This window comes from Trachurus japonicus, unplaced genomic scaffold, assembly GCF_045865225.1.
Source record: "Trachurus japonicus isolate A0001 unplaced genomic scaffold, Traja_1.0 AP030908.1".
NCBI lineage: Eukaryota > Metazoa > Chordata > Actinopteri > Carangiformes > Carangidae > Trachurus > Trachurus japonicus.
In genome coordinates, this window is record NW_028221041.1 from 34,840 (window position 1) to 49,328 (window position 14,489).

The following is a 14,489-nucleotide window of genomic DNA, read 5'->3' on the forward strand; positions in this document are numbered from 1 at the left end:
ATACAAATTAGAGATTGTTCAGGTTAGTGTTCACATGCACATGATAAATAGTGAATTCAAATGTGGGCACTAAATTGTAATTCTCTGGCTTCCTAGCCTACAACACATCATGTAAAGAAAACCTTACAAATAATAAATAGATAAATAATAAAATAACAATAATAAAAGCTATAACACTAAATAAACCCTATGGAAATCAGTATATCATCTTTTGGAAATGACTATGAGAGGTCAGGAAAGGGAAAAATAAAATGCTGAACATTTACCCATCTCTGTATCCTATTTCAGCCCTGCTCTTCTCTACACATAACCCTACCTAAATATACACCGTTATATACATATAAAACTAGTTAGTTTAGGTAGTTTATAACATTTACAATACAGCAGTAAACAAACAAAGGCTATAAAATCATGATTAGTTTGACCTACTTCTCATCACCGGCGACATCGTCGGGGTCCGTGTCTCCCCCCTCTTCAACTCCACTCTCCTCTTCAGACGATGAAGATGAAGTCACCTCACCCTCGAGGTCTTCCTCGCCATAAAACAGCCTGAGGGCTTGATGGATATTCACTAAACGCCTCGTTTTCGCCTCGAAACACTCCGTCTCCTTGTTTTTTTCCGACTTTCAAACACGTTTTATTCCTCCTAGTAAGACGTCTTAGCTCCGCTAGCTCCTGCTGCTAACTCCTGTCTCCCAGCTGGGCTTCCGGTTCGGCGATTTTTGCCCCTCCCCCGAGCGACGTCGGACGTCTCTGGTATATTGATCACTTAGATTAGTATCAGCAGATTCAACCACTTTTTTCCGTTTTGTAAAATGACAAAAAATGACGAAGATATAGAAAAAAAATGCAGCGCCTACCCCTCCCTTCCCGCCCCCTTTTACGTTCGAATCATTTTTGTACAAATTAAAAACTATCAAATGATGATTTTCATATCTCCGGTTTTACTTGGTCAATTGAAGTCAAATAAAAAGTAGGAGAGAATTTCACGTCCGCACTTTCGAGTAAAGTTGATGGCAGCGCTCTGGTGACCTACTTTTATTTTTCAAAAAAAAAAAAAAAAAAAAAAAACTTTTATTTTTCATGTGATCTGATCACACCGGCGTGATCATGGACCCCACACAAACAAACAAAAAAAAACCCATGTCAGAAGACACATAGCAACAGTAACCAAGGGGTCGGAGCTTGCGCTGCGCTGTGATTGGTCGCCTTGAATTCGAACTCCAGCGGTATAAATAGGGGGCGCCGATAGCCGCTCATTCCGTTTGTTTCAAACTCTGAGTGTAGAGCAGCATTGCATCTAGACTCACTGCGAGAGACAAACACCCTTGAGGCTTTTGCTAGAGAAGTGCTTTTCAAAGCTTGTTGCAGAGAGAACACTTTTCGACCTCAAACCTCATACACCACCTTCAACTTCACCACCCAGATTTCACCTAGGCGGGACCAGCCACTCTTTACAGTAAGTACATTGTGTGTAACTTAGAGCTTGGTTGTTGCCTTGTCGTGTTGCTCTTGCTTGTGGTATTAATTGTGTTGGTGTGTTACAAACTAAGCTGTGCCCTGCAGTAAATTAATTGAAACGTTTTGTTGAGCTCAGCCTGGCATAGCAGCTAGTTAGCATCGTGGCCAGGTAGCGTTAGCGTCTGAGCTAGGTAGCTGCAGCTACGTAGGAGGACACAGTGGTTATTTCAAAGTTATGGAGTGATAAGTTGTAGTGGTGCCCAGTGAGCTCCGTCGGTAGTCGGTACTCTTCTTCCCTGAAGCCCCCGTATCTGGGGGTCTGACAAGGCCTGAGTCTGCACAAGCAACAAGGTAGCACACACAGAGACATGTAATGCTGCATATCAATAGAAAGCTTAGAATCTCCGCTAAACGCTCATATAAACTATTAGTAGGACCAACAAACACAGTTGCAACACCGAGCTAGACAGAGAAACCGAGCCAGTAAAGAGGCTTCTTTGATGTGATAATGAGCTAATGGTAGCCACACGATGGTAGCATATATGCTTGTGGAGATTGGAGGTTGACTTTCATTATTAAGGTATTTAACAGCAATAGTATTTTTAGTCATTAACTGTAGATGCTAAGTATTGAATTAATTGTGTTGTATAATTAATTGACTGGGTCTTTATACTTGACATGTGGACATATTTGATGAAAGTCAGAATGTGCTGTGGTGGTGAACAGTTTTGGTTTTGTTAAGTGAAAAGACTTAAACAGCATGGTGATGTTTTTGTCTTTGTTTTTAATGCTAAATCTATCTATCTCGTATTTGATGTTGTGTGCGTGTGTGTGCGTGCGTGCATGTGTGCATGCGTGTGACTGTTGTTGTCTATATGTTATTCAATTGAACTGCTCAGGCTGCCCTTTTAATTGCCCCTCGGGTATAAATAAAGTTTTTTTGTATTGATTTGAATTAAATATAAGAACAGTGGAGAGGTGTGACAATAGCCTGTGTACCTGTGCTGTGTTTCATTGAGTAATCTGTAGACTATAAGTGCTTGTGGGGGGACTAGTGTGATTTCAAAAGTTTTCTTTAGGCCAAAACTTTATCAGAATAATACTGACTTTACAGTGATGTGTTTGAGCATGTTTCAGTACAATTAAAGCTGCATAAATGCTTGTGGGGACAAAGTGGCTGCTACCTCATTATATGGATTTGCAGTAACAGTATTTTCAGTCATGAACTGTTATTCTGTAATGAAGTAATTGTCTTGAGTAATTGATTGATTGACTGTGTCTTTCGACTTGTTTTTGATTAAAGTCAGAATGTGCTGTGGTGGTGAACAGTTTTGGTTTTGTTAAGTGAAAAGACTTAAACAGCATGGTGATGTTTTTGTCTTTGTTTTTAATGCTAAATCTATCTATCTCGTATTTGATGTTGTGTGTGTGTGTGTGCGTGCGTGCATGTGTGCATGCGTGTGACTGTTGTTGTCTATATGTTATTCAATTGAACTGCTCAGGCTGCCCTTTTAATTGTCCCTCGGGTATAAATAAAGTTTTTTTGTATTGAATTGAATTAAATATAAGAACAGTGGAGAGGTGTGACAATAGCCTGTGTACCTGTGCTGTGTTTCATTGAGTAATCTGTAGACTATAAGTGCTTGTGGGGGGACTAGTGTGATTTCAAAAGTTTTCTTTAGGCCAAAACTTTATCAGAATAATACTGACTTTACAGTGATGTGTTTGAGCATGTTTCAGTACAATTAAAGCTGCATAAATGCTTGTGGGGACAAAGTGGCTGCTACCTCATTATATGGATTTAAAGTAACAGTATTTTCAGTCATGAACTGTTATTCTGTAGATGCAAAGTAATGAAGTAATTGTCTTGAGTAATTGATTGATTGATTGACTGTGTCTTTCTACTTGTAGATGCCCCGTGGCAAGTCTCACCGTCGTGTCGAAGCAGCTAAGCGGAGGGAGGCGGCACGACGGGCTGAGGTGTTTCATCCTCAGCCGGCCCCCAGTGTTTCTGGTGACAGTAAGTAGTCTTCCATGTTTAAAATCAACATTTCATTTATGTGGTAATGTATCATATGTGTTGAAGTCTTAACTATGTGCATTTCTATAGTCTGTTAGTGTTTACATATTGTGGTTAAATACTACTGGAAGTTGGCCTTTTTTAAGACAATCATTTTATCTTCAACAGCTCATGGCACAGGGTGGCGCCATCGAGTTCGCCAATGGCCATTTTCGGAGCTCACTGGGCACCACTACAAAATGGTCATTCCTGCCGAGGTCCCTGGCAAGAAGGTATGTACAAACTATAAAGTAACACAGTAGTTTGAAATGTTTGTTTTCATCCTAAGAGAAATTCTGTCTTTTTGTTCCAGTTTGTTCTTGTCATAGGGGCGTCCCATCTGCGTGAGCTTGCGGATAGGACCGTGCGGATGCCAGGGGATCGCTACACCTTTGGCTTCCTGTCCGTTCCTGGGGCGTGCGCAGATCATCTCAGCACCGAGGTTGAGCACGCTGTTCTTCTCAGCACCGAGGATGAGCACGCTGTTCTTCCTCGGACCCCTGACGCTGTCTGTGTCATTGCGCCAGGAAACAACCTCACGGCCAGTCCCACCCCCGAACACGGTGGGAAAGCCTTTGCTAATTACCTGGCTACTGTACTGAACAAATGGCCGTCTGCAGAGGTATGTTTCATAAAAAAAAAAAAAAAATGAAGTTGCTGTGTACAGGTCCATAGGTTTTTTTTTAGTTATTAACGATTATTTTTGTGTTGTTATATCTAGGTTTTTGTCGCTGACCTTGTACCACGCTTGAAGGTCACGGAGGGGATCCAACAGCTATTCCGGAAACAATTTTCCGCCGTGTCGAAACAGTTCGGTATGTTTGAAAATAATGATATGGCTGCAATTCTATTTGAGAATTATATAATTTATAATATAATCACCTTAATGGTTTTCTGACCTTAAATTGACACTGCCTTTTTGAAACGTGTTTTTTAATGATCAATGTTTTTTCTTTTTTTTTTTTCTTTTTATAGGTGTTAAGTTTTATCACCATTTTGACCGCTTCCCCCTCAGTAACCGCCGACTCTGGGCCCGTGATGGTGTAAGTAGAATGTATTTTAATATCACCAATATGAAGTGATACAACATGTTCAGTAAAAGTTTCATTTTTCAAATTAATGATTAATCTTTTGTTTGTGTCATTGTAGATTCACCTCAGCGGTAATGCAGGAATGGCTATTCTTGTAGACTGTCTGTGGGTTGCCACCATCGGGCACCTGGAGAGACCAGCACCTCCGCCACAGGTGCAGTACCTGGTTTCTCCAAAGCCTCAACCAACGCCTGACAAGCGGGTGGTTCCCGTTCTGGTTCTGGTGGGGAAGGAGACCCCTGACAGTACTCCACGACTCCCCCCCACCAAGTGGACAACTTTTCGGTCCGGCAGGAAGGTAAGAGGTTGAACACTGTGACTGCGCTTGGATGAAAGAAAGAGAACATTGTCAGTTGATCCTAATTTTTTGTGCCATTTGTCATTACAGCGTAGCCACCCCGGTGACCAGGAGCACGACTCTGAGGAGCACGGCTCTGGTGACGATGATTCAGAGGTGGTTCAGTGTACGGTACGTATGTTCTTATTTAACTACACGACAGTGATAGTTTGTGTTTGCTTCATTTAACAAATGGCAGGCTTTACAAAGAAGCTACATGTCTTTCTTACAGGTGGATGACATTTCGGTGGCCTTGAAGGCGGAGTGTGACATTCCATCGAATCCTGCCCGGTTCTCTCCTGAGATTCTGGATGCCATGGACAGTCTTGTTCCATCGGCTATTGGCGGCGTTCCCACAGGCAACAAGGTAAATAATGTGAAATTTACGGTACTTGTGATAGGTGAAATATAATAAACTTGGTTTTTGTTTCTTCTAGACTGGAAATAGTGCAACAGTGTTAGTGTATAAGGGGTTGTTATGTGTATTTGACGATTTTATCCTCTCTTTTTTTCTCACATTAGCCCCCGCCTGTGAAACGCCAATGCAAACCTGTTTCCCTGAAGCGCAGACATGCTAGGAAGCAGGTATGTAATCATTTAATCCTGATGGAGACTGTGCTGCAGGTTGAGCAGTTAACAGCAGTTAGAATTAACTTACTGTGAAAAATGACGTCATTGCTTGTCTGTTTAGGATGATATTTATGATCTTATTTTGTGTATTTGCAGGTGGTGGCGGCACGTACAGCTCCGGTGTCTGCCAGTGTCGTGCAGGAGGCGGCGGCGGTGAAGGTAGGTGCAGTTTTGTTAAGGGGATAGTTCACCCAAAATTCAAATTTCACTCATTATCTGCTCACCCTCATGTCAACTAAGAGGTGTCTCCTCCTAAGAGTCCTCTGTTCCTCCTCTGAGTTACAGGGGGCTCCACACAGCAGAATTTGTCCATATAATGGTTGTCAATGGACACCAACTTTCTTTGGATGTTTTTTGGTGTGTCTTTTTGGACATCCCCCGTAATTCAGAGAAGGGACGGAGGACTCTGAAAATTCTCACAGCTCTTAGCCTACAGTACATGAGGGTGAGTAGATGAGTGAAATTTGAATTTTGGGTGAACTATCCCTTTCATGTTAAAAAGTGAAATGTGAAACAGTACTTTATCCATAGGGAATATTCTCTGAAGTTGAGCAAACAGTCAGAGGACTTGAATACAAAGTTTAAAGGGAAAGTTCACCCAAAATTCAAATTTCATTCATTCTCTCCTCTCCCTCATGTCGACTAAGAGCTCAGAGAATTTTCAGAGTCCTCTGCTCCTTCTCTGAGTTAAAATTTTCACAGCTCTTGGTATACATGAGGGTGAGTAGATAATGAGTGAAATTTAAATTTTGGGTGAACTATCCCCTTAAGGGAAATACATCAATGTGTTTTTCCTTTTGTAGTTATGTTTTTTTTTCTTTCTCCATCTTTCTCTTTGCAGGTCGTGACCTCAACATCCGTGTTGACTGTCCGTCCTGAAGCCCGGGTTCCGGAGCAGGAGGCAAGCACAAAGATCCTTGCAAAGCTCTCTGCTGTTGTGGATAATGTGGTAGCATGTTGGTTTAATGATCCTGTCTGTGTCAAACTGTTAATGTGTTTTTCTTTCTCTTTCTATTGTAGGAGGCGACACCACTGCCTGTGTCGACCTGTGCTGCGTCGGGGACCACTCTTCCTCCCGGTGTGCCTACCCGTCCTGCGGCTGTCCCTCCCGCCCCGGTGCCTGTCCCTGTCCAGCCTCAAGGTGAATGTATTAGTCCTTTGCCTTGCACATGTGCAGACCAGCCTCAAGCAGTAGTGGTAGGGAGCAGCCTGCGTAGAACATCGTCCCATTTAGATGCCGATGTGTACGTGTCATGCAGTGTCATTGCAGCAGTCAGACATAGTCTTTCTCCCGTTTGTACCTGGCGCGCAGCAGACATTGATGATGTTCGTGTCGAGGGGGTGAAGTTGGCAGCTCGGGTGGGAAAGGGAGGGGGAGGTTTCGGCCAGCAGCAGTTTGGTCTGTTTGGTAAGACGTGGAGGGTGGATGTTAGTCAGGCTGTCTACAAGGAGTTTGAAGATGGGACTGCGTTGGAGGAAGACCTGCAGCAGCATCTGTTGAGGGATGGACTGTGCGTGTTGAATCTCCATGAAGCGGTCAGCTTGATCATTCAGCACGGGGAGTACCTGGTAGTGGTGGATTGTGGGACGCGCAATGCTTCAGGGTTGGCTTGTTCAGACACAGGTCGGTCTGCTGTAGTGTTTAACACGTGCTTGAAGGACCTGATGCTTCACATCCAGAAACTTCAAGAGTCGTTGGGTGCAGAGTGGTTTGGAGTCAGTAGCATCTCTGTGGAGGAGTGTGTTGCTGAGGGAGAGAGCTGCAGTGTTCCTGTGGTGGCGGCTGCGCCACAGGCTCCCACTCAGTCCCAGGGTCGCACTTCCGTTAGAGGGAGTTTCCATCAAGGCGACAGGAGGTTTAAATACAACGGTCGTCAGTGTGTGGCTGTTAGTTGTGTGGCTCTGATGAAACACACCACTGAGAGTGTGTTTTCATGGCAGGCTGATACACTGGACAAGGTTGTGATCTCAGGTGATGAGCTGTACACATCCCTGAGGGAGGGCGGCATGATCAGTGGGAAGGAGGAAGAGTGCCTTTCTGTCCCGGATTTGCCTCGGCAGTGTGTCCTTGATGGACAGACATTTGATGTGGATCTTGGTGAATTTGTAGCTGGAGATGTTGATGTTGTCGAGGGAGAGTTTGTTGATGCAGGTGTGCATACCACTTTCAGTGATGGATTCAGTAGGATGTGTACAAAGTACAACATGTGTTTTTTCACATTGTGTGGCAGTACTTGTGCCATAATTGGTGAAGATGGCCAGTACGCTGTGGTCGACTCCCATGCCCGCAGTGCGGATGGGATGGTCGATGGTGAAGGGAAGAGTGTTGTGCTCTATTTCAGTTCAGTACAGCTTCTGTTTGAGCACTTTTCTAACTTTGCAGCAGCTCTCCAGGCAACACCCAAGCTCTTTGAGATCAGTGGTGTTAGTGTGAAGCCGGCAGCTTTGTCTTTGGGTGTGAGTGCAACTGTTGACTACACAGAGGGACAGGTTACTGCTCCTGTTGAGGAGAGTCCTGTCACACCAGTGGTCTGTGAAGCTGTGGACTGCACACAGGGACAGGTTACTGCTCCTGTTGAGGAGAGTCCTGTCACACCAGTGGTCTGTGAAGCTGTGGACTGCACAGAGGGACAGGTTACTGCTCCTGCTGAGGAGAGTCCTGTCACACCAGTGGTCTGTGAAGCTGTTGACTGCACAGAGGGACAGGTTACTGCTCCTGTTGAGGAGAGTCCTGTCACAGCAGTGGTCTGTGAAGCTGTTGATTGCACGGAAGGACAGGTTACTGCTCCTGCTGAGGAGAGTCCTGTCACACCAGTGGTTTGTGCAGCCCCCAAGAGAGGTGAGAAGCGGAAGCTCACACTTAGAAGTAAGACATCAAAGAAGCAGAAACACAGTGATGACGTTGCAGTTAATTCAGACATTGTGTTTGTTGGGGATGTAGCATGTAGAAACTTACAATTCCATCCTCTTTCCAAAGACGTCGGTCTCGCTCTGTGTAAGCAATTTAACATAGTGTCAGAGCGAGTGGATTCTTCATCTTCTGCTGTTGGTCCATTAGGAACTCCTTGTAAGACAGAGAAGATTGTTGGCGATGGCAACTGTTTTTTTAGGGCTGTTAGTCAGGCCATTTGTGGTACACAGAAGTACCATGGGAAGTTTAGACGTGCTGCTGTGAAGCATTTGGAGACCAATCCTAAGACATACCAGAGTATTCTGAGAAGTGAGTATTCCTCCATATCAGAATACATCAAGGTGTCAAGGATGCGCTATGTTGGAACCTGGGCCACTGAGTTGGAGATTCAAGCCACAGCTGATTTCTTGGGTGTTAGTGTTTTCACGTATTGTAATGATTGATGGCTTGAATATAGCTGTAATGGTAGTAGGTTGTCGGATGAAGGTGTGTATTTGCATAACGTTAATGGTAACCATTACGAGACAGTTGTCTGTGTTTATCAGCCTCAAACACAGAACTGTTATGATTACTGTAAGGTTAATGCACCTGTTTCTGGAGGCTATAGCTTGAGACAGCATAGTAAAGTTGAGAGTCCTGTTTCTGCTATGGGTAGCTTGAATCGGATTAGATCTGATACATGTGATTATTTGAGAAGGAAAAAAAATGATTTGCGTCAGAAATATGAGAAGTCCTATGGAAAGACAAAATATCAACAGAATGTGTTGTATAAGAACATGAAGAAGCATGCAAGTGTTAAAAAATACAAAGAGAATTTTGTACATAAGATAAGGGTTAGGACCCTCAGTGTAAAGAAATATAAAGAGAATCTTGCACATAAGATAAGGGTTAGGACCCTCAGTGTAAAGAAATATAAAGAGAATCTTGCACATAAGATAAGGGTTAGGACCCTCAGTGTAAAGAAATATAAAGAGAATCTTGCACATAAGATAAGGGTTAAGGCAGTTAGTGTAAAGAAATATCAGCATAATGTAGTGCATAGAAGGCGAATGATTGAAATGAGTAAAAGTAAATACAGGTTAAATAGATTTCATAAAGACACTGTAAAAGCCGCAAGCATCAGGAAATATCATGAAAATCCTGATCATAAGAGACGTGTTGCAGCTGGTGTTGTATTGAAACGGCTGGTAAAGAAAGAGAAGACCGGGAAGTTTGATTTTGTAATGCAGCAGTTTAGGGAGAAAGTGGCACACGGGCCTGATTTTGTGTGTTGTGTATGCCACCGACTTTTATTTAGACACCAGGTTTTGCAGTGTAAGAAGGATGATTACAGAAAGACTGAGACGGTAGCCTCAATAGCAGCAAACTGCATAACAGAGGACTACCCACATAAGTGTAATGAGGATTGTGATTTGTCGTGTCAGTTGTTAGACACAGCTCGAGGGAAGCTTTGGATTTGTTATAGTTGCCATTACAAGATTAATAGAGGTGAGATGCCACCTGAGTGTTGGTCTAACAATCTCACAGTTGATGCAGTTGCTCCGGAATTGGCCTGTTTGAATAGTTTAGAGCAACATTTGATAGCATTGCACATTCCCTTCATGAAGATGTTGGCTTTGCCTAAAGGGGGGCAAAATGGAGTACATGGTCCAGTGACCTGTGTTCCAGCGAACATAGTAGAGACCAGTAACCTGTTGCCCCGTTCCAATATGGAGGGGTCTTTGGTAGCAGTTAAATTAAAGCGTAAGTTGACTTATAAAGGGCACTACGAGTATCAATTTGTTGACACTCTGCGCATTAAGCAGGCATTACAATATTTGAAACAGACTAATAGCCTTTATAAGGATATTGAGTTTAATGAAACTTGGTTGAATGAGTTTACTAGGGAACAGGAAGCTGAAGTTCCTGGGGCATCAGATACTGTAGACAGTGCTGATGCAGCAGCTGAGGATGAGCTTTTGCATGATAGACAGCAGCATGGTATGTTTCAGGACACCTGTCTGATGCCTGTTGATATTGGTCAGGAGGTGCTTGACCAATACTTTGATGATGTTTTGAATGTAGCTCCAGCAGAAGGTAACAATCCAGTGAAGCTGCTTAGTGATAGCACGAATGAGGCAAAGTCTTTCCCTGTATCGTTTCCTCAGGGCAGAAATGCTTATCATGAGCACCGGCCGAATCGCTTGACTTTGTCGCGATATTTCAACAACAGGATCCTTCATGCAGATGGCAGGTTTGCGAATAATGTTGAGTACATTTTTTTTTGCTCAATATATGTCTGAAGTGGAACAGGTTGTGTCAAATGTGTCTATTGCTCTGCGTAAAGGTAAAGGGGGTCAAAGGTCTTACAAAGTTTCTGACATTTTAAAAGGTGAGGACTCTTTGAAAAAGATGTTGGAGTTTGATGATGGCTATCGTTTTCTTAGGCCTATTAGAGGCACTCCATCTTTTTGGCAGGGAGCCCAACGGGACCTTCTGGCTTGTGTGCGTCAGCTTGGTGTTCCAACATGGTTTTGTTCCTTTAGTTCAGCAGATATGCGTTGGACGAATCTCCTCTATAGTATCCTGAAGCAGGAGGGTCGAACAGCCACTGTAGAGGATTTAGAGTGGGCTGATAGGTGTGATTTGCTGCGTCGTAATCCTGTCACTGCAGCTAGAATGTTTGATTTTCGGTGGCATGTTTTTCTCAGGGAGGTTCTTATGTCTTCATCTCATCCAATAGGTAAGATTAAAGATTACTTTTACAGGGTTGAGTTTCAACAGCGAGGTTCTCCTCATGTCCATTGTTTGTTCTGGGTAGAGAATGCGCCGTTGATAGACAAGAACACTGATGAGGAGGTAGTTCAGTTTATTGATAAGTATGTCACTTGTGAGTTGCCGTCATCAGATGAGGAGTTGCTAGACATTGTCACTACTGTTCAGCAACATTCAAAACGACATTCAAAGACCTGTAAGAAAAAAAACACTGTTTGTCGTTTCAATTTTCCCAGGCCAGTGTCAGCTCGGACATTTATTAGTCGGCGAGAACCTGATGAGGTTGAACCGTGCAGTTGTCCACGTGATCCAGCAAACGTCTTGGCACCGTGTGAGTGTGAGAAGCGTTTGGCTGAGAAGAAAAAACAGGCTATCAAGATTCTGACAGATATCAAGGCAGCTTTGTCAGAGGAAAACTCTAGTTTTGATAGTGTTGAGCACCTGTTTGGTCATTTAGGGATCACTCAGGAAGAGTTTGAGGCAGCTTATAGACTGTGTGGACGGAGCACTGAAGTTGTGTTGAAAAGGCAGGTTTCCGAAGAGTGGATTAACCATTACAGTAAGCCTTTGTTGAAATGCTGGAGTGCGAATTTGGATATCCAGTTTGTAGTGGATGCGTATGCCTGTGTTGTCTATATCATTTCTTACATTTCCAAGGCTGAGCGGGAAATGGGATTGTTGTTAGGCAATGCGCATAAAGAGGCCTCTAAAGATGGTAATGTTAGTGCAAAGGAAGCTCTCAAGAAGATGGGCAGTGTTTATTTACACAATAGGGATGTGTCAGCTCAGGAGGCTGTGTATAGACTGACTAATATGCATCTAAAAGAGTGCTCCAGGAAGGTGATGTTCATTCCCACAGGAGACAGTACTGTTAGGATGAGTTTGCCTTTAAGTGTGTTAAAACAGAAGGCATCCTCTTCATCACATGATCTTAGCAGTGAAGACATGTGGATGACTAGTATTGTTGACCGGTATAGGAACAGACCTGATGATAGTGTTTTTGGTGACATGTGTCTGGCTGTGTTTGTGTCTGAGTATCGTGTTCTTACTAAAAATGAGAAGTGTAAGAACCCCATCAAGTTGAATGGTAAGTTCGGTTTTGTTGCCAAGAGAACACGGACACAACCAGCTGTTGTTCGTTATGCTCGATTCTCTGAGACTAAGAGTCCAGAGTTGTTTTATCAGAGCATATTGCAGTTGTTCTTGCCGCATCGCACAGATTCCCAGCTTAAACCTGCTAACTGTGTAACCTTTAAAGAGTTTTACAATAGCGGTTATGTCAGGTTTAGCGATGGGTCCAGGCATTCAGTCAGGTCTATTGTAGATGGAAATAGATGTGACTTTGAGGTCGAAGCAGATAAAATAGATGAGGCTCAGAATCGCATTGATGATGAGGGCTTGTTAGAGGATGCCTGGTGTGAGTTGTGTCCGGAGGCTCAGGTGGAGCGTTTAGAGTGCGTTCAGGAACTCCGGGATAATCCACAGGTGGAGGATGAAGACCAAGTGAGTATTCCTGATTTATCGGTTACCAGGCAACAAGGTTCTCATTTGGAGAAAAGGAATAATGTCATGACCAGGAGTGAGGGATTGACATTGATCAGATCACTGAACGAGACACAGATGTCCATTTTTTATCGGGTGCGTCAGTGGTGTTTGGAGCGTGTTGCTGATAAAAAGCCAGAGCCTCTCCATGTGTTCATTACAGGTGGTGCTGGGACTGGGAAGAGTCATCTGATTCGGGCTATTCAGTATGAGGCTGGGAGGCTTTTGTCAACAGTCTGTCGTCATCCTGATAGCGTGTGTGTTTTGTTGACAGCTCCGACAGGCATTGCGGCATATAATTTGAATGCAGCAACGATACACAACACATTTAGCATAGGGAAGGATGTGCGCTTGCCGTACAGTCCTTTGGGGGAAGAGAAGCTCAATTCTTTGCGAGCTAAGTTGAGTGATCTGCAGATTTTGATAATTGATGAGATCTCCATGGTGGATCATAACCTTTTGGCTTACATTCATGGTCGATTAAGGCAGATCAAACAAACGGGTGACTTTTCACCGTTTGGTAATGTGTGTGTACTTGCTGTAGGAGACTTTTATCAGCTGCCTCCCGTTAAAGGGAAATCGTTGTATACTGATGATGTGACTGTTAACCTGTGGTCCAGTTTATTTAAGGTTGTTGAGTTAACAACGATTGTAAGGCAGAAGGATAGTGTTTTTGCTGGTTTGTTGAATCAGCTGAGAGTACGTACTAAAGGGACTGCTTTGCTGAACAGTGATGTTGAAATACTGAAAAGCCGTGAAACTGGTGAAGTCCGCTCAGCTTTACACATTTTTGCAACAAATGCACAAGTAAATGAGCACAATGTTCAGCAGCTGTTCACAGCATGCCCTGAGTATGAGGTAATCCATGCCCAGGACTTTGCTAACAGTAAAAAAACTGGGAAATTGGAGTTGATGAGCAGCCATCACAGCAAGACATCTAACACCTGTTTGGATGAAAAGTTGCTGTTGGGAAAAGATGGTCTTGTGAATGGGGTATGTGGCACAGTAACTGACATTGTTTATCAGGCTGGTTGTAAGTTTCCTCGGGTTGTTTATGTTAAGTTTGATGATGATAAAGTTGGTACCCAGAGGAGGAGAAACAGTACACATACCCCAGTAGTTGTAGCTGGCTCAACAGGCATAGAACCTGAAGAGGAAAGGGTCACAAGGAAAGGTGGGATGCGCCGGCAATTTCCATTGAAACTTGCTTGGGCGTGTACAGTACATAAGACACAGGGCATAACTGTAGATGAAGCAGTGGTGTGTCTTGAAAAGATATTTGCTCCAGGACAGGCCTATGTAGCTTTGAGTCGTGTTAGGACTCTATCAGGTTTGATAATTAGAGATTTTGCAGATAAGGCCATTTTCTGTAATGACAGAATAAAGGATGCACTTCAACGCATGCCAAACTTTGTAACTGAAAATGTGGTCAGACCTAACTTGGAGTCAAATAATTTTTCGGTGTTTTTGATGAATGTGCAGGGATTATCTGGACATGTTGCAGATTTGGCGTCATGTATACAGCATTTGCAGCTTAACTGTATTGCTGTGACAGAAACATGGCTGCCTGCAGATTCTTTGTTAGAATCGGTCCAGATTGATGGTTTTAGTTTTTATAGTGGTCCTCGAAGTGTGTCATATTCCAGTAGTGATCCAGCATTGGTGGAGCTACAGGGGAAGCAACATGGTGGTGTTGGTTTGTTT

At 43.4% G+C, this 14,489-nt stretch overlaps 1 protein-coding gene across 1 annotated transcript; it reads left to right on the forward strand.

Moving 5' to 3' along the window:
• Window positions 1-1,232: 1,232 nt before the first annotated feature.
• LOC146959917 (uncharacterized) lies at window positions 1,233-13,767 on the forward strand. The gene is made up of 14 exons (XM_085772785.1): window positions 1,233-1,459; window positions 3,373-3,481; window positions 3,650-3,753; window positions 3,834-3,962; window positions 3,993-4,142; window positions 4,242-4,335; window positions 4,496-4,563; window positions 4,670-4,909; window positions 5,000-5,080; window positions 5,181-5,315; window positions 5,471-5,533; window positions 5,675-5,737; window positions 6,420-6,479; window positions 6,599-13,767. The coding sequence occupies exons 2-14, from the start codon at window positions 3,373-3,375 to the stop codon at window positions 8,930-8,932; spliced, it is 3,630 nt and encodes a 1,209-aa protein (XP_085628911.1). The 5' UTR covers window positions 1,233-1,459; the 3' UTR covers window positions 8,933-13,767.
• The last annotated feature ends 722 nt before the right edge of the window (window positions 13,768-14,489 follow it).

Excerpts from the sequence above, each read along its gene's own strand:
- LOC146959917 (XM_085772785.1), top strand. The coding sequence starts at position 3,373 with ATGCCCCGTGGCAAGTCTCACCGTCGTGTCGAAGCAGCTAAGCGGAGG. Across the intron at positions 4,336-4,495 it reads CGCCGTGTCGAAACAGTTCG|GTGTTAAGTTTTATCACCAT; the intron begins GTATGTTTGAAA and ends TTCTTTTTATAG. Across the intron at positions 6,480-6,598 it reads CCCGGGTTCCGGAGCAGGAG|GAGGCGACACCACTGCCTGT; the intron begins GCAAGCACAAAG and ends TTTCTATTGTAG.